We start from the raw sequence: 23294 nt of genomic DNA, 5'->3' as shown, positions 1-23294 counted from the left end.
AGGCTGTGTTCTATTAACTCTTGCTCTCCCAGGTAGCTTTGCTTTCTTAGAAAACAGCTCATTTTGCCTTTGGGATTTATTCTGTCCTGCAGGATTCTACCATTCTGTTATCTGCAACAGTGATATACAGAGGAGTCAGAGAGACATTAGCTATCTGGTTTTCTTTCTGACACACTCAAAGAGTTAACCTCTGGGATTATTCAGATAAGATGTAGTCTGGTGTGATATTTAAGCCTCAAAGGAAAATTCTGGAATAGGTTGGAAAGTTAATTTCAACTACTTTTCAACTTCAAGAAGATACGTTTTTAGAATCACAGAATTTTAACACAGGAAGAAATCTTAAAGATCACTTCCTCATTTTACAGATGAGAAAACAGGTCTAAAAAATTCAATTAAAATTCTCAAGTTACAAAGTATATGTAGTCAATTGAGTGTTGGGGCTTAAACTCTGGGCTCTTGGCTCCCATGACACAATGCCAATCCACCTCAGAAAAGCTTCCTGCAGAAACTAAGCATGATAGTGCTGGTGAGAAAGGAATTCTTCCATACCAATTTTAATCAGACCCTGGTAAATAGGGACTTTCAGTTCAACCAGTTTTCTCTGTAGACACTAGCTCTTGTCCATGTGAGATATCCACATTAAGTTAACCAGAGGTAATGTGCCTACTTAATGACAGGAGACAGCTAATTAATTTCATCAGGAAGCCAGAATGTCTGGAGGATGCGAAGTGAGTTCCTGTTGAGTTTCTAGCATGTGCTAGACTCTGTAACTACTATGATCTCAAACCATTTCTAGTGGTTGCTGGCTGAAAAGTTGCAGTGAGCTAGATTATTGATTTGGACTAGCAGAGCAAAAGTTTCTGGTTCTGTTTTAACTAACAGAAACCAGGTAGACTGGTTCTATACAGATAGGTTATATAGGAAGAACATCTATACATTTCCTTTCTTCAGATGAGTTCCTCCAATAGGGAGAGGCAGGACAGCAAAGTGGGTAAGAGACTGGCCTCTGAAACAGACTGCATAGGCTCAAATTCTTGTTTCACCATTTACTGGCTTTGAAACCTGGGAGGTCTACTTAACCTCTTTGAGCCTCAGATCACTTCTCTGTGACATGAAGATAACAGGAACTACCTTACTGAGTTGATAAGAGGATTGGGTGAATTAATATTGGTAAAGATCTTAGAGAATGCCTGGTACTAAGGACCATGTGAGTATTTTAAAAACAAACAAGATCCTAGTGGTGATCGTTAAGCTGTGCCCTGCCTGTGATGAGACAAGTATGAATATATATTAGACCTCAGCATGTTTTCACAAGGAAGCAGGAGAAACCGTTCAAGGACCCAATGAAGTTCAAGCCCAAGCAATACAGTACTGACATCAAAAGCAAGGAAGCGAAGGCTGCAAACAGCCTGTGCGGGCTCGGAACAAGAAGACACGGGCCCTGGCTGAGCAACAGCTGACAGTGATGGATGCAAACGGCTCTTACAGGCGATGCTGTAGTCATTGTCCAAAGGACAGACTAGCCAGACCGCCAGAAGGGAGGAGTCATAAATTTATTCCAGAGAAAGGTTTTCTCAGTCACACTTAGATGACCGCTAGGTATGTGGGTTAAATGTAAACAGAGTATTACATTCTTTCTCTCATCTCTCAATTAATGGTCCTCTCGTGCAAGTCAGGTTTTGCAGATCAGAAAATAAAAGGATGTAAGGCTTAATTTATCAGAAAAACTTTCAGAGCAACGAAGCAGGGCATTCATTAAAAAGGAATACGTACGTTTGGGGGAGGCGTGTGGGCTGTCGGAGGCGATCTGTCTCATCCGTGTTCCGTGGCAGCTGAGGGCCACCAGTCTAGAGATGATGGCAGTTTTGCCAAACCCAATATTTCCCACAATCACTACTCCTTGGTTCACACTGGCATTTGAACTCTGAAGTTGAGCATCTATTTCGTGGAAAACCCAATCCCGGCCAACAAACACGGACTCTGTAGTGATGCTGGGCACTTCAAAGAGCAGAGGCTTCAGGGAGATATCTGGAGGCCTATAAGGTGCAAAGTGAACTGGAAGAACAATAAGAGAACACAGAACTCAGGCCAAACTGTTATCATTGAAAGAAATACAGAAGCGCAGCATGGTTTAGGAGACTATTAGTTACAGTACGAAGGTATTCTGGGTTATTCAGCAAATAATGCAACTCAGCTTTGCTTCTACACAGATAAGCAACAGCAGGTGAGCTAGGGTCATTTGATACTCTGGTCGGCAGAAAACAAACATAGTTAAAATGCCAATGATTAACGGAACAGTCAGAAAGATGGGGTGATATTCAAAATTATTAAATAGTGGGGAAGGCCCAGCACCAGCACTCAGGATGGATGTCAAAGTAGTACAGAAGCAGGGTCCTTAAGGCTTCCTTCTATGCCTGGAGATAACTTTTGAGCTGCTGGACTGTGGGGAGATACGGGGTTGGAGTCCCTGGGGGAGAGTCCAGGCTATGGCAGAGCATCCAGGCGGCTTACAGCATCAGCTCTTTACCAACCAGTAAGGATATATTTAAATATTTAAATTTAAATATTTAAACTAACGTGGCTATCCCACTGCTTATTAGGCAATGCAAAGAGGATGTGTCTGTTTCTTTAAAAATACCAGTGAAAATAGTAATTCCTTTTAAGTTCATAATGGTATTTTTCTTTTTAGTTTAGTAGGTATATTTAGGATAAGCAAAGCCTCTAAAAGCTCGGATAGTTTAAAAAGTCTTCAACATGTTAAGCAGTCAAGGAAGCAGAAACCAAACTTTGACCTCAAGTCTTTGCTCCTCTACTGTTTGTATTCATGCCAATTAAAAAAACAACAACAACAAACCAATAAGGAGTTTTGGCTTATATACACCATGTCTTGGAGACAGATCCTACTGCTTTTCTCAAGATTTTTCTGTGCTTCTGTAGCTGTGGGATGTGCTAAGAGCCAAGCATGAGCTCTACTTTCAATAGTTTTCTAAAAAAGCATAATAGATGAAACTTGGTTTCAAAGATCAACCTTCTAATTTTATTAATGGTAGAAAGAAGTCTTCTCTATGACCTCCCCTATCTGGGTTAAATGTCTTCTTAACTGTTCAGAGAGTAGCTCTAAGATGTATCATTTTATCTGGCTGGAACCAGGCTGTTGCTGTTGTTGTTTTTAAAGTAAGCTCTATGCCCAGTGTGTGGCTTGAACTCACGACCCCAAGATCAAGAGTCGCTTGCTCTACTGACTGAGCCAGCCAGGCACCCCAGGAACCAGGTATTTTATTTTTGTATCTTTAACCTTAGCATGGTGCTTTGACAAATAGCAGGTTATTCAATAAATGCTTATCAAAAGAATTAATTAAAAAATAAGGTATTATACTCTAACCCCATTTTATATTTTGGAGACTAAAGCCCAGGGGAAGGGAATGAGGACAGGAAAAAGGAAAACATAAAAGGGGGAAATGAGATCTATTTATACTGCTTATATTATTCTAGAACATACTTAAACCACTTACACATCATTAAATGGGATTGATAGATGGCAGCTTACTTGAGAAAATCTCACAAGCAAGCATACATGTACATACTCTCATTAAAAACTCTCTGAAAACTATTAGAATGGTAACAGCATTAAAAAAAAAATAATTCCAAAAATAGTGCAAATAATTAAAAATATAATGCCAAACTCTAAAAAGAGAAGAAAATAGTTTCCTATATCCATTTAAAAATGTCCCAAATTTTCACTTTAAAAAAAAAAGGCTGTGGAGATTCAGCTATATAATTGCTTATAATTTCCTGATTCTCATCTCTTTAACAAAGCTTACTCTTTTAAAATCCATAACTAACAAAATAAAATAATAAAACCCACAACTACAGGCCCATATAACACTGTATATTAACTGGACTTAAAATAAAAATTAAAAAAAATCCATAACTGTAGGTACAGAATTCAGTAAAAAAATTCAACTATAACTTGCTAAATATATTCTTTTTAATTCTAATGGCTTGTAGCTCATAGTCTATTTTACCTTTCTTAAACATTACTTTATTGAGCTACACTTTACAGATAAAATTCACCCTTTTAAAGTATACAGTTCAGTGGTTTTTAGTACAGTTGAGCCTTGAACTACATGCGGGGTTAGAGGAGCTGGTGCCTCATGGAGTTCAAAATCCACGTGTAACATTTGACTCCCCAAAACTTTACTAATAGTCTATCTGACTCAAAGCCTTACTGGCAGTCAATTAACACATATTTTGTATGTTATACATACTATATACTATATTCTTACAATAAAGAAAGCTAGAGAAAAGAAAATGTTAGTAAGAAAATCCTAAGACAAAACACATGTATAGTATAGTCTGTAAAAAATTCGCATATAAGTCAACCAGCACAGTTCAAATCTGTGTTGTTCAAGAGTCAACTATATATTCACAAAGTTGTGCAACCGTCACTATCTAATTCCCGAACATTTTTTTAATGTTTTTTTAATTATATTATGTTAGTCACCATACAGTACATCCCTGGTTTCTGATGTAAAGTTCGATGATTCATTAGTTGTGTGTAACACCCAGTGCACCATGCAATACATGCCCTCCTTACATTTTTATCATCCCCCAAAGAAAACTCTATACCCATTAGCTGTTACTCCCCAGTCCCCCTTCCTCCCAGACCCCGGCAATCAGACTTCCTTTGGTTTGCCTATTCTGGACATATACAATAAATGTTATTGTGTAATATGTGACCTTTTGTGTCTGGCTCATTTAGCATGTTTTTGAAGTTCATTCATGTCGAAACATGTATCAGTACTTCATTCTTTTTATTGTTGAGTAATAGTCCATTATATGGATATATTATATTTTATCAATTTATCTGATAAACATCTGATTTGTTTCCACTCTTTGGCTATTATGAATTATGCTAGTATAAACATTCATGTACAAGTTTTTGTGTACATATGTTTTCAGTTATCTTGGGTATATATCTAGGAGTGGTATTGCTGAGTCATCTGGAAACTCTATGTTTAACTTTTTGAGAAACTGCCAAACTGTTCTATTTTGCTTTTTGGTATTTTTTTTACAGAAGTAATACATATTCACTATAGAAAATTTAGGAATAGCAGATAAACAAGATAATAATTGTTCTCCCAGTAGCCAGAGAGAAACTTTACTCATATATATTGATTTTTTTTCTGTACCATAAATACTTATTTTAAAAACCCAAGATGGGATCATACGGTTTTATAATCTCCTTTTTTAATTTTTCATTTAGCAATTCCAGTTCTAAAAAGGTTGATTCTGTCAGACTTGACAGCTTGATGGCTGCTTCATTGGCGGACTGATTGGTGGAGCTCCCTACTCCACCATCTTCCATGTCACTTGATAGTAGGTGGCTGTTACCCACTTGGGGCTTTGTGGGTACCTGAGCTTGCTTGGTGGGCACCCAGACACACTGAGATCGGGATGAGCAGTGCCAGGACCCCCCAGGAGAAAGGAAAAAATAGATCAATTGGCTTGAGATGAGTCTAATTGGGCCCAGCGAGACCTAAAGTCACACAGCTAGTTTCGAACTAGAAACAAAACCTAATTCTGACTAAAAATCCAGGTTTTTTCCAATATATTATGTTGCAACTGCTCTATGTCACTTTCAAATCTGAAAGTGACCTGAATGATCCCCCTGATGACCAGGATTGATTAGGCTTAGCTGATGGTTAAACTGTCTTCTTTCTCCTTCACTTCTCCTGTGCTTCCTTTTAGGAACTATGTGCTTGGCCAGAAATGACCTCTCCAGAGAGAGAAGAGCTACAGACACTCTCATTTGATTTCTATACTAACTTATTTCTTCAGGTCTAAGGTTACTTCATATTTAGTACCAAAGGGACTTTCATGAATATGACCAATGCTAATTTATAATATGAAATTAAGTACAGACTCAATTTAAATGCTTAAGTTTTTGAGAAAAATTCTCTTAACTTGTTCTCATGTTGACGTAATCTCCCATCATATTTTATTCTACTGAGAAAGCTTTGACATTTTAAAAAGTTATTTAAAAAATTTTCTAAAAATGTAATCAATTCACAAAAGCCTCAAGGGAAGAACAGACAAAATTAGCCCTGCACCATATGGTAAAACAACTGTAGACGCCAAGAACAGCCTAGAAACAATTTCTGTACCTCAGAACCTAAGGCTTTTGTCAGCTCAGTATGATAAAAGAAAGTCCTACTTCCTATGTACCAACATTAATTTAGGGCATACGAACAAGAAAGCACTTTGGCCTGCATTGTGTGACATGGAGGTAATGGATGTTCTGTGTGGAGTTCATATTCCTAAATAAATGTTTCTTTGGGATATCAGCTGGCTTCCAAGAGATTTTCTAAGGCAGAAACACTGAAATAATCTGCGAGAAATTACCACAACTACAGCTGAGCTAAGGGAAAAAAGATGAGCTAATCCATACTGTTTAGTAACAGATGTGGCTTTCTTATCCCTGGCACTCAAGAGTTGGCAGTCTCAGCACAGCAAAGACCATCCCACCCCTCTCAAAGCATTCTAATAAAGGATACTGGGGTGCCTGGGTGGCTCAGCTGGTGAAGTTTCTGACTCTTGGTTTCCGGCTCAGGCCTGATCACAGAAGTGTGAGATCGAGCCTTGGGTTAGGCTCTGCGGGGAGCCTGCTTGAAGATTCTCTCCTGTCGCCTCCACCCTGGCTCGAGAACATGCTCTCCCTCTCTCTCAAATAAATAGTCTTTTTTTTTTTTTTAAAGAAGTTTACTGATATCTATAATTTACTTCAGAATTCATAAAAAATGATGGGTCGGTAAGAGATGGGCAAATGGGATTGACAGGTGATAAAATAAGATAGCAAAATGTTCATGATACAATCAAGGTGGTGGGTATGTGTAAATTGTAAGATTCTTTCTTTTCTGGTATATCTGAAAATTTTCCTAATAAAATGTTAAAGGGAAAAAAAAACATGGAAAGGAATCATTTCAACAGGGTACACACATAAGACAAGCTTCGGAAAGTTGTTTTAAAAAGATTTAATAACCACTCCAGACTCGGTTGGTGTGGGGATCTCTTTGAGGCAAATCAGGCTTGTGGCAGACGAATGAGTTCTCTCTAGGAAACACTCTCGGTGAGACCATCAATAAGTGTAATTATATACCTAGGCTTATGGAGAAAACAGACCTTTCTTTAACTAAGGCAAAGTGTAAACATTAAAAAACAGCAACACTAAAGTGCACTAAGGCTAGGAGATCAGCCTGCCCAAATGCAAATATAAACAGCTGCAGTAAGGGGAAAAGGGGAAGGGGAAGTGGAGGCAAAGGAGCTCTAAGTGGATTTAGACTAAAGCATATTTACTCATGGAAAACAATCATGAATCATCTTAAAAGAAGTCAGTCACAGGACTGGCAGAAGAAAGGGTGTGTGTAACACAGCCAAGGTCTGGTGCAAACAGGAGCAGAGTTGTGTTTCCTCACATTCTTCTACAATGACTGTAAAGTCTAGCCTGGAAGCACCTCTGTTCCTCAGAACAAAAGATAATTTCAGGCTCATTCTTAGGGTTCATGACATGCATGCCATGCTCAACATTAAGCAGAGAAAAAAACACATGTGCTTCAGACAAACCCTGATATCACATTAGCATCAAACATAAGGCAAAAAAAAAAAATGCTTATTTTTTTTCTTAAGAAATGTTTAAACCAGGGTAGGGGTTGATTCATCTACTGAGTTTCTAGAAGGTTCACTCTCCCATTTACGGGAGTCAAATCTCTTTAGGGTCTATTGTTTATTCTTGCTGCTCTGGGTAGGACTACAGTAGGTAGCTATTCCTACACCAGGAAATGAGTTTCTAAAGAATGTAAAGCAATTTGAAGCAGGTCTTAAAAGACAATCTAAAGAAAACAGTCTGAGAAATGTTCATTCCAGATAACTTCTGTTTAAAAAAAAAGGTTGTTAAACAAAGCAGAATCACTTTTGGGGTGAATAAGGAAACATAGCAGAGTAGGAAAAACTGTGGACTCAGAGCCAGGATCCCTTAGTTTGTATCCTGTCTCTGTTACTTCCTGGTTGTGTGACCTCAGGATAATTACTTAGGCTCTGGATATCTCAGTCTTCCTCATTTTAAAAATAGGGATAACAATGACACTGTGAGGATTAGATGAGTTAACAGATGTGATGTGCCTAGGACAGTGTCTGGCGGTTAACTGTGTAAGTGGCTACTACTAGCGACATCATCAAGCCAAAAAGACATCCAGAGTAACCATAATCACCCCCCTCCCACACACACTTATTGAAAACAAAACTTAGCAAAAAGGATATTAAGAACATACTGACTCTCTTTAAGCCCTTGTCCCTTTGAGGCTCCTGACTCACCTCCCTTTTTCCTTTCCCTACCCAACATTTTGTAAGAGCCCTGCTTGCTCTCTTCCCTTCTGCACGAATCGCACACTCTAGCTTGGCCTCCTCCCGTATTATTCAACAGTGTATCTGCTCAAATTGTTTTGGTTAAAGTCACTAAAGACTTTCTAATTGTTAAGTACGATGATTTCTTTTTCCAGTCTTTATGCTTCTTAACCACTCCTCAGTATTTAACATTTTTAACTAACCCCCACTTTTGGAAATACGTTCTCTTCTTGGGCTTCACATGGCAACACTTCCTTCAAGTTCTTTTTTTGTCCTCTCCTCCTGATGTGTCTTAAAGGATTCCTCCTCTTCTGCACATCCCTAAGATAGGGATTCTCAGTTCTATATTTCATTTTTTTCTTCTTCATGATCTCCCTGGATAATCTCAAAGGAATAGGCTAATAGCTTTCACAACTATCTAAGTGGTGACCATTTGTATTTCTGTTCCTCATTACCTTGTTATCAAACTCCTATACAACATCTCCAACAACTCACAAGAGCTATCTATTTGGATTTCCAATAGAAACCACAAACTTCAAGTGTTTAAAAGTAAAGTTACTGTCTCACTCACCTTAATCTATTCTTTCTCTTCCATTTATTATCTCAGTTAATGAAATATCACCAATCTGCCTGGTCTTTCCAGATAGAGTCTTGACACTCATTAGGATTTCTTCTTCCTTAATATTTATATCTAATTTTCACAAGTCCTATCAATAATTCTTGAGGAATGGGACTCCATGCTCAGCAAAGAGTCTGCCTGAGACTCTCTCCGTCTCCTTCTGTCCCTCCCCCTGCTCATGCTCTTTCTCTCTCTCTCTAAAATAAATTAGTAAATCTTAAAAAAGAATAATTATTGAGGAATATCTCTCAGATATAATTCTTTTTTTTCCTTCCTATTCCACTGCTACTAGAGTGGTATAACCCTGGGGGAGGTGCTGATCACTCTAAGTCTCAATTTTGTCACCTGTAAATGAGGGTAATAAGAGTACTTACCCCATTAGGCTAAAGGAGAACATGTATGTTAAGTTCTTAGCTCAGAACCTTAATCCTCAATGAATGGCAGCCATATACTTTAGGTTCTCAACATCTCTTGCTTTTACTATGTACTTAAATAGGTTATCGTTCCTTTTGCATACAGCTACCAAATCTATCAATCAATCAATCTGTTACGATCATGTCAATCTCTACACTCTACCCTCACATGTCATCAACTTGCCCTACTACAGTCACCTAACCGATCAAGTTATTAGCCTAATTAACTTACTAACTAGTACAGTTCTTGTCATAGGGTAGATATATTCAATAACATTTAATAAACGAATTCATGAATTAAAATGGTTAATATGGATTTTTCTTCCCCAACTGCAGGGAAATATAATGGTATACACTTCACTTTGGTAGAGCAGGAGGGATCAAGGAAGACAGTGAAGGGATGAAAATTCAGGTCTTTGAAAAATCACTGTTCTATACTATAATAATAAAAAGAAATGAGTCATTCATTTGGTACCTTTCAGGGATACATTCCTGTTTAAAGGCAACTGTCATAAACAAGTGGGCCATTGAATAACAAGATAGAGACGAAAAAATGTTATTTTCCAAGCTCTGTGCATATCACAGGCAGGGCCTGGATGTTGACCTAAGCACCAATAATCAAAGAATACTATTCCTACAGGAAGCTGGGGGAAGGGAGAAAAATGGTGTCTTAGAGCTAGTGTACAGAGAGGACAGGACAGATATTTCTAAAGACAATTCTTGCTTCTTTTAGAAAAGTTACTGAGAAGGCTGGATCTACACAAATCCATTTAGTAACTGAGGTCTTGCTAATGCTACATGTTGAGATTTATTCTTGTGCAACAAATGACCGTATTTAATATTAACAATATTAGTTTAGTTCACAGAGAACCCAATTCTAACTACCAAGACAAGAAATTTGTTTTTGTTTTTTTGGTTTTTGTTTTTTTGCATGTGCGCACATGCATGCATGGAAAAGAGAGAGAGAGCAGGAGGGGAGGGGCAGTGGGAGAGGGAGAGAGAATCTTAAGTAGGCTCCATGCTTGGTGAGGGTCAACGCAACTCATGACCCTGAGATCATGGCCTGAGCTGAAATCAAGAGTCAGACACTTAACTGATTGAGCCACCTCGGTGCCCCTAAGCCAGTCATCTTCTCATGAGAGATGGGTTTATGCTCTGGTCCACTTCATCTATAATTTTCTTTTTAAAAACATGACATGAATTTCTACCTCTGTCCAAGATGGAATAAAAAAGACTATATTTACTCTCCTACCTAAAAGAATCCCCAAACAAACAAACCTCTAGACTAACTATATAAAACAATGGTTTTCAAGACATTAGACATAGCAATGAAAAATAATGATTCCTGAGAGATGGAAAACAATAGGGATACTTCATGCTCACTTACTGCCTTAAGAGAATTTCCAGGCCATAATGTAGGAGGGAAAACCCAGTCAGATTCTGGCAGACTCCCTGAGTTGAGGAGATGGAACTGAGAATCCAGGGAAACTAAGGCAGCAACTGTTCAAAGGACAGAGTTCTGAGAAGGTGAGCACTGAACAGAAATAAATCTGAAGATCTGTGGAAGGTAGAGTACTGACTGGCCCATGTATGTGAGAAAGCTGCCCAACACCAGGAGATGACCTATCCAAGTTGATTAGAGGGAAGAGGGCCTGAATAGTGCCTATTATAGCAGCCAGAATAGAAAACCACACAATTTCCAGAACATTGGGTAGGATATTCAGAAGTCTTGGCTCAGTAGTATAGAATAATAAAACCTATAATAAATACTGTTCTGGTCCTACTCAACAAATCTTAAAGGCAAGACCCAAAATTAATCATACTATTTCCAAATACCTTCAACATTCCTAAAAAAAGTTGAAGAATATTTGTAAGAGTATAAAAATATCCAACATGCAGTAAGGTAAAATCCACTATGTCTGGCATCCAAACAGAGATTGTTAAGTATGAAAAGAAGCAGGAAAAAAGGAACCATAATTAGGAGAAAAATCAACTAATTGAAACTGGCCCAGAACTGACACAGATGTTAGAATTATCAGAGAGAGATATTAAAATAGTAATTATAACAATATTCTATGTGTTCAAAAGGTTGGGACATGGAAGATATAAAAGACCCAGTTGAACTATTAGATGAAACTACAACAATAGAAATGAAAGGATGAGTGGCCTTGAAGACACAGGAATAAAAGCTATCCAAAATTAAAAATACAGAGAAAAAATAATCCTCTAAAATAAAAAAAGCATCAGTAGGGGCACCTGGGTGCCTCAGCGGGTTAGGCATCTATCTTCAGCTCAGGTCACGATCTTAGAGTCCTGGGATAAAGCCCCACATTGGGCTCTCCGCTCCGTGGGGAGTCTGCTTGTCCCTCTCCCTCTCCCCATACCACTCATACTCTCTCTCTCTCCTCTCAAATAAATAAAATCTTAAAAAAAAGAATGAAAAGAAAAGCATCAGTGAACTGTGAGACAACTCCAAGTGACCAAATATAGGTATCTGGAGTCCCTGAAGGTGGGTGACAGAAAACATATTTAAAGAAATAATAGGGGCATCTAGGTGGCTCAGTCAGTTAAGTGTCTGCCTTCGGCTCAGGTCATAATCCCAGTGTCCTGGGATCAAGCCCCATGTGGGCTCCCTGTTTCCTTCTCCCTCTCCCTCTGTCTGCTTCTCCCCCTGCTTGTGCTCTCTCTCTGTGTCACATAAAAAATCTTAAAAAAATAGTAGCTATAAAATTTCTAGATTTGATGAAAACTATAAACTCACAGATCTAAGAAGCTCAATGAGCCCCAAGTACAACAAATATGAAGAAAACGACACCAAGACACATCATAATCAAACTGCTAAAAACCAGAGATAAACAGAAAATCTTAAAAACAGCCACAGAATAAAGACTTGAAGTACAGAGGAACAAAGATAAAGATGACAGATTTCTTCTCAGAAACAATCCAAATGAGAAGACAGTGGACCTACAGCTTTATATTATGGAAAGAAAAAAACCTGTCAACCTAAAATTATAAACCCAGTGAAAATTTAAATTTATCTTTCAAAAGTAATGGTGAAATAAAGACTTTTTCAGCCACATAAAAGCTGAAAAAAATTAATCACCAGCAGATCCTCAATACAAGAAATGTTAAAAAAAAAAAAAAAGACCTTCAGGCAGAAGAAAAAAGTCACCAGATAGAAATATGGATTAACACAAAGAAATGAAGAACACCAGAAATGGGAACTACATAGATTAATATATAAGATTTTTGTTGACTTTACAACAAATGGCATTGGAACAATTGGATACGTATATGCAAAAAAAAAAAAACCAAAAATACTTTCATACACATCATGCACCATATATAAAAATTAAAATCAATCAGAGACCTAAACTGAAACTGTAAAACCTGAAACTGTAAAACTTCTGGAAAAATATATAGCAGAAGATATTTTTATCTTTGGTTAGTCAAAAAAATCTTAGACACAACACCATAAGAATGATCCATCAAGGCAAAAATTCATAAACTGGATTTCTAAACACTTTTGTTCTTCAAAAGATACTGTTAAGAGAATGGAAAAAAAAGCTGTAATATGGGAAAAATATTTGCAAAACATGTGTCTCATAAAGAACTTGTATCCAAACTATATAACAAACTCTGAAAACTCAATAACAAGAAACAAGGCAATAAAGAGTGGACAAAATATTTGAACAGATGCTTCTTCACCAAAGAAAATATTTGATGGCAAATAAGCACACAGGATCATCAATATAAGCAAGATGTTGTAGAGATCTCTAGAACTTTTTCATCTTGCATGACTGAAACTTCACCCATTGAACAGCACTCCTCATTTTCCCCTCCATCCAGGCCCTAGCATACACCATTCTACTTTGTGTTTTGAGGAGTGTGACTACTTTGGATACCTCACGTGAGTGAAATCATGTGTTATTTGTCCTTCTGTGACTGGTTTAATTTAGCATAATTATCATCAAAGATCATCCATGTTTTAGCAAATAACAGAATTTCCTTTTTTTTTAAAATAGCTGAATAACATTCTATTGTATGTATATGGCACATTCTCTTTATCCATTCATCCATCAATGGATATTTAGGTCCTTTCCACCTCTTCACTACTGTGAATAATGCTGCAATGAACAAAGGAGTGCAAATATCTCTTTGAGATCCCGATTTCAAGTCTTCTGGAAATATACCCGGAAGTAGGATTGCTGGATCATACAGTAGTTTTATTTTTAACTTTTTGAGGAATCACCATGCTGTTTTCCATAGTGGTTGCACCATTTTGCATTCCTAACAACAGTGCACAAGGGTTTCAATTTCTCTATCTCCTTGTTATTTTCTTTGTATATGTGTGTGTTTTCTAATGGCCATTCTAACAGGTGTGAGGTGATATCTCACTGCGGTTTTCATTTGCATTTCCCTGATGATTAGTGGTGTTGAACATCTTTTCAAATACCTGTTGGCCATCTGTATGCTTTCTTTGGAGAAATGCCTATTCAAGTCCTTTGCCCATTTTTATTTATTTTATTATATTTTATTTTAAAGTAGGCTCCATGTTGGGCATGGAGCCCAATGCAGGGCTTGAATTCATGATCCTGAGATCAAGACCTGAGCTGAGATCAACAGTCAGATGTTTAACGGACTAAGCCACCCAGGCAACCTTTTAAAATTGGGTTATTACTTTTTTTGCTATTGAGTTATAGGACTTCTGTATGTATTTTGGATATTAACCCCTTATCAATTATATGCTTTGCTAGTATTTTTTCTCATTTCATGGGCTGCCTTTTTACCCTCTTTTTAAGTGCTTTAAAAAATAAATGCAAAAGTAATTTCTTTCCATTATAATTCCTTTACTTATTGGTTCTAGATATCTTTCACATTACAATTTATCTTCTCCCTTATCTTAAACATAATTTATTATGTTTATTTATCTATTACTTCTTTCTTAATTACTCTACTTGTCTTCCTTGTTATGGTTCAGTTAACTCAGTTAAAAAACACTGAGTTGGGGCACCTGAGTGATTCAGTCAGTTGAGCATCTGACTGTTGGTTTCAGCTCAGGTCATGATCTCAGGGCCATGGTATCAAGCCCCATGTCAGACTTCTTGCTCAGTGCGGAGTTTGCTTGTCCTTCTCCCTCTGCTCCTCCCCCCACTTGCACTCTCTCTCTCTCACTGAGCTGCTGTCAGTGACTCCATATGGAAAAGGGTCTTATTGTACAATTTATTGTGTTAATTCTCAACTAGCACAGAAGTGACTTAAGACTTTGCTTTTGAATGAATAAAATTCATTAAGCATTGTGTAGGCAAGTTTCTCATACATTATCTAGTATATCTGCTACACAGGTTCTGTTTCATGCTCCATCTGGCAGTGTCCATTCTAAAGAATATTATTTAGTTTTTCGTAAGTATCGACAAAGTTACTTTTTTTTTTTTTTTTTAAGATTTCACTTATCCACTCGACACAGAGAGAGAGACAGCCAGCGAGAGAGGGAACACAAGCAGGGGGAGTGGGAGAGGAAGAAGCAGGCTCCCATCGGAGGAGACTGATGTGGGGCTCGATCCCAGAACGCTGGGATCACGCCGAGCCGAAGGCAGACGCCCAACGACTGAGCCACCCAGGTGCTCCCAACAAAGTTAATTTTTAAAGGTACTAATAAACCATAACCTGTCCTCTCCAAAACTTTTTGATTTTTCAAATTTCTGGACCAGAGAAAGATGATAGCAATGATAACTACAAGACGGAGAAATGACATTATCTGAGCTGCATTTTAGAAGGACTAATCTGGCAAGCCCTGCGTTAGCTTGATTCGAATTTGGAAAGACCAGAGGAGGGAGACAAGCTAATTAGCTGTATGGAGAATGGAGAACATGGGAAGAATGGGAGAAACTGGGAGAGTAGAATCCTCAGGGCGTCCTAAGTGACTGGAAGTAGGAGATAATGAAGACAATGATTCAAAGATGACTTCAAGAGTTAAAACCTAGGTGAGAGAAAAACTGGGGCACTATTAATAGAAATAGGGAAGTAGGAGCTAGTTTGGGCTAATGAATCACAGTGGTGCCCTGTTTGATCAGAGTTGCCACCGAAAGGCAGCCATTGGCAGTTAGTGTTGATATGCAGCTCTCTTTCCCATACCTAATACCCCAGAGTCCTGAGTATCTACAATTAGCCATTGTATTGGTACATTATTACATTACGCATTGCTTTTTATATTGTACTGTCTATGACACTGTATATTATGGTGGTTAAGAGCACAGGATCTGGAATCGGCCAGATATGAAATGAATCCTGGCACTGCCAATGACTAGACATGTAACCTTGAGCAAGTTATTTAACCTCTGTAAATCCCAGTGCCTTATTACCACTACTTAGATCAAAGGGTTGTAGGGATTAAAAAAAAAGAACATGTTTAAAGCTCTTAGCACTGTGACTACAAAGAATAAGAACTCCAATAAATGCAAGCTATCATTTTTATATCTGTCAAAAATGTCCCATTCTCAACATTTGTCTTAGTGTTTTAAGAAGTCCATTTTGTTCTATTAATGTGGGGGTAAAAAAGGGAAGAGACTTATTTTACTCTGACAAATTATACTTTGAGTCTCTGAATAACTGTATATTAAATTTCAGATTCCTGACATTAGTCTTATACGAAAACATTTGTTGAGAAAAATCTGGAGTCATTGCTGAGTGGGATTTTCAGGAAGGGATCTTCCCTTTGGAAAATTGTAAAGGAGATAAGGAAAGCCTAACTCTCTCAAATGTTCTCAATTTTTACGTTTCCTCATGTTAAATACCTCAAAATGTAGGGAAAATATAAAAACAGTAAAGCTTCTAAAATGTGAAACATTTGATAAAATAATTATATAACTATGTCAACTGTTTTACGCTATTAAATTGTTGGCCTTGAACGTGAGATATGAGATGTATTTTTATTGGAGCATCAAACCTGGTTAATTAGTTGAAATTTAAGATTAAACTTTTTTTTTTCTTAAGTAGGCTCCATGAGCCCCAATGTGGGACTCGAACTCACGACCCTTGAGATCAAGACCTGAGCTGAGATGAAGTTAGACACTCAACCAACTGAGCCCCTAAGATTAGACGCTCAATCCAGGTGCCCCTGAGATTAAACATTTTCAAGTGAGCTCTCAGTGATGAAACAGCAATGGTCCTACAAAGGAAACTTTCCAGTTCTATATTTTATTATATCTTAGGGAGTAATTCCATAAAAAAAACTTAAAAAAATTTTTTTTTTTTTTAATTTGAGAGAGAGTGACTGAGCAAGACAGAGAGTGCACAGCAGGGGTAAGGGCAGAGTCAGAGGGAGAAGCAGCCTCCTTGCTGAGTAGGGACCTCTACATGGGGCTCCATCCCAGGACCCTGAGATCATGACCTGAGCCGAAGGCAGGCACTAAACTGACTGAGCCACTCAGATGCCCCACCATAAAAAAACTTTTATACACAAGATTGGAAAGTTTAAATCATTTTACAGAATCAAAAAATGTTTTGGGGCGCCTGGGTGGCTCAGTCATTAAACGTCTGCCTTTGGCTCAGGGCCTGATCCTAGGGTCCTGGGATTGAGCCCCACATCGTGCTCCCTGCTCTGCTGGGAGCCTGCTTCTTCCTCTCCCATTCCCCCTGCTTGTGTTGCCTCTCTCACTGGCTGTCTCTGTCAAATAAATAAATAAAATCTTAAAAAAAAATGTTTTGCAAAGGGTTACTTAGGTAAATTTACTGGCAATATGATTACTTAATAGGATTTAGTCACTTTTGGAGAAAATAATGGTAGATTAATTGGGAAGCTGATTCTTTAAATCTCAATTAGATCAAAACATCAAAATGTCATAATGGTTACTTATTTTTCCTTTATTGCATTTAAGGTACTTAAAAATATTTTCAGTGATTTGTTCTTGCAGAATTAGATATTATGATTAGAATTTCTTTCATATTACTCCACAGGCTTTTTTAAGTAGTGTGTTATTTAATGCAAGGGGTCAACATGTGCCTGTTAGAAGACCATGTGTTTTATAGATGTGTTTTATAGTCTCTTCTCTTCCTCAAAGGTTATTTCTCCCTTGTGGGTTGTGCAGGGGAACTTTGTTGTATATTAGCTACTGTTTGGATTCTCAAACTTTAAGATGAAATTTACTAAATAAGGCTGGCTTACATGAAACCCAGATCTGTGCACCTATCTGGAGCTACTTTAACAAGTAGTGATCTGCTTTAAAAAATCATTGCCAGACTACTACGAAAAGCATAACTAGTTTCTAGCAGACATTCAAAGACATCCAGATTGAATACTGCATTTTCAAATTTTAAGGTACTTTCCAAAAGAGCTGGCTGGGGGTGCGAGGGTCAACTTCATACAATTAAAGATTACCATCTACCCATCTAATATTTATCTATAGGCAGTATGTGCATGCAACCTTAATTCTGGATTTTAAAAGAAATCTAATCTTGTAAAAATAGAACAGTGAACAGTGAGACAGAAGACAATGTTGGAAATATTCTCTTGTAAATGTAAGAGCCAGCCAGGTCATGATCAAGATGACTAAGAACCTCAGGGGTGTGTGACTCAGTGGGCTAATGTAAGCATATTAGCTTCATGACACACATCTTAGTCATCTTCATAATGAATTCATTGTTCTGGAAAAGGGACTCACAAATATTGTGATGCACTGATTTTATTTGATGAAAATTCAATATTTTGCTTTGACAAAGCAACATTAACTGTAGCAGGGTCAATTTCATATAAACTCTGCCAATGAGTCAGATTATCATTTGCACAAATGCCCTCCCACCTAGTATCTACTAAGGTAGCTATGAACTAAAGCCAATGCTTGTGAATGGCCACTTAGTAACGGGATTTAGTAAAAGTCCTAGGGAAACCAACATATATTGGGAAAAAAGTTTTAATTAGGACTGTGTAATCTCTTCAAGCAGAACAGTGTTAGAATATTATCATTCATAATTTATTGTTAATTTACCCCAAGTAGCTACTACTGGAAGTCAGTATGCTATGATCTGTTTTGTGTATTTTAATTCCCCCTTGTTCCCTTTATATATTCCATCATAAGGTTTATTACATTTATCCTTAAAAACCAACAACCTTCCTTCCTTTGGCTGGACAGCAAACTTAGTTTCCGTCTTTCTCTGTGGAAGAAGAGGGTCCATTAAGATGGTCAGAAAGAGTTAGAGTTTTCAGGTAGGTTATTCTAGCATAACTCCACATTAACACAATGGCGATTAAACTTTTAAAAATGAACTCCAAAATAATTTTTAAAACTTGAATTAAAAACTTTAATAATGTTTCAAATTACTATCTATCAAAGACATTAGGCTTTGAGACTAGAAAACGCATTTATGGTTGGTTACCCAGCTATACACTCTGCACTACTAGGACACAATCTTCTGTAACTGTTTTACCATTAGAGCTCAGGCTCTTGGATGGTTGACAGCTAGGAATCTACTAACTTCCTGCAATGGGATCCTGGACAGTGCACTTATGTGACCTTCTCCCCATTGTTGGGCTGGGTCTCTGGAAACCAATTTTGGTAGAACAGTTGTTCAAAACAGCTGCTTTGAGAAGTAAAAAAAAAGAGACTTTTTACTAATGAAGCAAATGTGAATGTTTTTAAAAAATTCTTTCTATTGTTTTTCTTTATTCTGTATTTTATCTTTGCTCTGGTTTTTTTGTGTGTGGGGGGGGTTTGTGTGTGTGTGTGTGCTTTTTTTTTTGTTTTGTTTTTGGGGTTTTTTTTTTTATGGCAAATGTTAGTGTTAATACCTCACTTAAGATCCAAATTCTAGCTCAGATGTTACCCAGCAACTTCTGCTTCAGTGGTCAAAACACTACCATTATGATCAAACAACTGCAGTTATTATTAAGGTAACTATTAAACGAACTATGCCTGTAGTCTTTTTTTAAAAATTAATTCAAATAAACATTTATTGCACAGGTACTCTGGCAACTGTTTTAAGTGTTGGATTTCATGTAGAATGGTCAGTACTCGATAACAGAGCCATTGTGTATCAACTCTGGGAATAATCTGTAAGGTTTCAGTCATTCCATTTAAAGAACACAACTACAAAGCATTAGTGAAAACAGGCTGGCTCTTCTAACGCAAAGCGTAATAAATGTTAGTGATAAGATGATTAAAGAATTATACACTGATAGCTTAGAATTCCAGAATGAAGGTATCTCTTGAAAGCTAAGTGAACTCAGGAAAAATATTCAAAAAGTACTTCTATACAAAGCTGGAAGAAGTCCTGCCAGCTTGGAAATATAAAAATGATGCGAAAAACTTAGGTAGACTGAGAAAGACAAAAACCACACGATTTCACGAATATATAGAATCTAAAAACAAATGAATGAAAAAGACTCTTAAATACAGAAAACAAACTGGTGGCTGCCAGAAGGGAGGTGGGTGGGGGAAGGGTGAACTACATAGAGGGGATTTAAGAGGTACAAACTTCCAGTCATAAAATAAGTAAGTCACGGAGATGCAAAGTACAGCTCTGTGCCTGTACTCTTACACAATGTTTATTAACAACTTTTAACCAATTCTAAAACTATACTTTTTTTGCATTTCTGTAAATAGACTGTATGGTCCTTAAAGATGTAAAGGCACTTATCTTCAATTGCAGTGGTATTCTGTAAACCAGTGGTTCTTCAAGTGCGATCTGGGGATCCCTGGGGGGTTTTCAAGACACTTTCACGGGGTCCACGAAATCAAAACTATTTAATACTAAGAAGTTACTTGTCTTTTTCCATGCTCATTCTCTCACAAGTGTATGGTAGAATTTTCCAGAGCTTATATGATGTTAGCAAATACTGGGTCTACTTCTGTTTTTGAAAAACGAACAGATATTTTAACACTTTCTCAGTTTTAACTTCTAATATGGCAAATATCAATAAATATAACTCTTATAAACCCAAGTTTTTAAGGCCCTCAGTAATTTTAAATGTGTAAAAGGGTGCTGATAACAAAAAGTTTGAGAACCACTGCTCTAAACAGAATAATGCAAGAATGTCTATATGAAATGTCCAATAAATGCTTGCTAACTCTTTAGACATATCCTCAAAAGACATTATTCAGATAATCTCTATACTTCGAATCACTCAGTAAATTTAGTAGCCAGCAGATACACTGCAGTGTACATGACCATTAACCACCTTTTCTGAAGATCAAGAGTTATTTAAAACCCATCACTTGTGAGTTAAAATCCATTTATTATGATTAAAAAACTATTTCATAGGACTTGTTTGAGTAATATTTTAAAATATAGAAAGATCTATCTCTAATGTAGAAAGATTTATCTTAGTGTATACTACAAAATGTTTCAATCATTTTATTATTACTTTTTTTGGGTAAAGTTGTTTTACTTCAACCACAGCCAGAAGAAAAATATATAAAACCAAAATAAGACTGAAATTTGTATGTTTCTTTAAATAAAATAGAAAGCATGATGTGACACGTTTCCTAAAATTATGCCAGGAAAACAATATGATTCTGTTTCTATAATAAAGTGCAATGTTTTGAATATAACAAGCACAAATTATAAAGGCTTGCCAAGCAGGTCTATAATAAGGAAAGTCAATCCAAGTTTGCTTTCCTTTCTTGTTAATGTGTTTTAAGTCATATCAGAAGACACAAAGTTCATTTGTAAACAGTAATTAAGAGAACATGTTACTTTTTAAGGGAAGATTAGTATGCTAATTCTAGAAGGCAAAATACTGCTTAGTAAACACCCAGTCTCTTATGGATTAAAGTACTCAAATGAATGGCATGTTCTAACCATTTAGACTGCTAAAAGAAAAGCTCTTGAAAGAACAGACAACTTTAATAAACTAAAACACTCATATCATAGCATCTTTACCCATGGAAAAACTGCATCTTCAAGTAGTGGTGTAAACAGTAAGTTGAGACACTATCTGCAAGGGATATAAAATTAGTTTTGTTAGGAATGCATTATTCAGGCAGAGAGCTCTCTGAAGGTTTAGGCATGCTTTTAAAAATATCTGGATGTACTTTGTTTTTACTGAATGTTTAGGCTGAAGCTCAATGCAATAGCAAAGCTTTTTATTGTCTTCTAGATATAGTGATACCTGTGTCTAAATATCAAGCTCATTAGGATGCATCTGTCAAAGATCTTACCAAACTTTAGATACCAGAGCAGAGATATACCATCAAGTATCAACAGAACCCAGCACGAAGGGTTCTCAAAAATATACAGCTTCAATCTGTCAACGGATTTTGTTTTCTACTTTCAGGCATACCTTGTTTTGTTATGTTTCACATGCAGATAATTCCTTTTTTTTTTTTTTTACATCTTGAAAGTCTGTGGCAACCCTACATTGAGCAAGTCTACCGTGCCATTTTCCAACAGCATTTGCTCACTTTGCGTCTGTGTGTCCCACTTTGGTAATTTGTGCAATATTTCAAACTTTGTCATCATTATTGTATTTGTTATGGTGATCTATGATCAGTGATTATTACTCACTGAAAGCTCAGATGATGGTTACCATTCTTTAAACAATAAAATATTTTAAAGATCTTTTAAAAATTTATTTGAGGGAGAGCATGAACAAGAGAAGGGGCAGAAGGAAAGGGAGAAACAGACTCCCCACTGGGCAGGGAGCCTGATGTGGGGCTCTGGGATCATGACCTGATCCAAAAGCAGACACTTAACTGACTGAGCACCCAGGCACCCCTAAGCAATAAAGTATTTTAAAATTAAGGTATGCACATTGTTTTTTTAGACAACGCTTTTACACACTTAATAAACTACAGTATAGTATAAACATAACTTTAATAGGTACTGGGAAACCAAAAAATCCATTTGACTTGCTTTACTGTGATATTCACTTTAAAATTGCAGTGGTCTGAAACTAAACCCAGAAGATCTCTGAAGTATGTCTGTAGTACAAAATCCATTATTCAATGACTAGCAAAGCAGAAAATAAAACAAATAGTGTATGTTTTCCAGTAATGAAATGCAAGGCAATGTCACTGCAGCAGATTTTCAGCTAAATCTGAAGGTCTATATAGATTAATAGTTGTATCCAATCTTTTTTTTTTAAATTTAAATTCCAGTTAATGTACAGTGTAGTATTAATTTCAGGTATACAATTTAGTGATTCAACACGCGTAACATCCTGTGCTCATCAAGACACGTGCACTCTTTAACCCCCATCTCCTATTTAAACCATCCTCCTCCCCCCCACCTCCCCTCTGGTAATCATCAGTTTGTTCTCTACAGCTAAGAGTCTGTTTCTTGATTTGCCTCTCTCTTTTTCCCCCATGATTGTTTTTGTTTCTTAAATTCCACATATGAGTGAAATCATGTGTCCAATCTTCTTTATTATGGCTATGCATTCTGGTTTTGGCACGAATCACTGATTTCGTCTTTTGACTAGATTTATTCAGGCTTTGGATCAATCACTCATTCAGCACTAAGTAGTGCTAAATATACTAACGTGTATATACTAAAGTTGTGCTATACTAAAGTAGTACTTAATATAATTCCACTTCCTAGGCTGGAAATACACAACTGTATTTACTAAGCAACTAGCATGTGGCTTAACTGAAGAAATGGTGAGCAGGATGAACAGAATTGGGAACTAAAACTGACTGAGGTCGTCAACTCACTATAGTCGATAGGAGGAGGTTTGGTAACTGCAGCAATACAACCAATTATTTTATGCTCCTAGTTGCCCAGTCATCATTGAAATACTATCAGCACAACGACTTCCAGAATGGACAGCAGGCATGAATGTAACCCTTCCTGTGTGAGTTATGCATGTGGTACTATACAGAGTAGCACTGGAAAAGGGGTGAGGAGGAGAGCAAAGGAAAGATGAA

At 37.0% G+C, this 23294-nt stretch overlaps 1 protein-coding gene across 9 annotated transcripts in view; it reads right to left on the bottom strand.

Moving 5' to 3' along the window:
* The window catches only part of TANC2 (tetratricopeptide repeat, ankyrin repeat and coiled-coil containing 2), a 363080-nt gene that overhangs the window by 91245 nt on the left and 248541 nt on the right, over positions 1–23294 (bottom strand). For all 9 annotated transcript variants that reach the window (XM_034641081.1, XM_034641080.1, XM_034641082.1 and 6 more), the window contains one exon: positions 1774–2055. In XM_034641081.1, coding sequence (XP_034496972.1) covers positions 1774–2055 — 282 coding nt within the window. The remainder of the gene's footprint in view (positions 1–1773; positions 2056–23294) is intronic.

The sequence above is a fragment of the Ailuropoda melanoleuca genome, chromosome 13 (assembly GCF_002007445.2).
Source record: "Ailuropoda melanoleuca isolate Jingjing chromosome 13, ASM200744v2, whole genome shotgun sequence".
NCBI lineage: Eukaryota > Metazoa > Chordata > Mammalia > Carnivora > Ursidae > Ailuropoda > Ailuropoda melanoleuca.
This window is presented reverse-complemented; position numbering and strand designations above follow the sequence as displayed.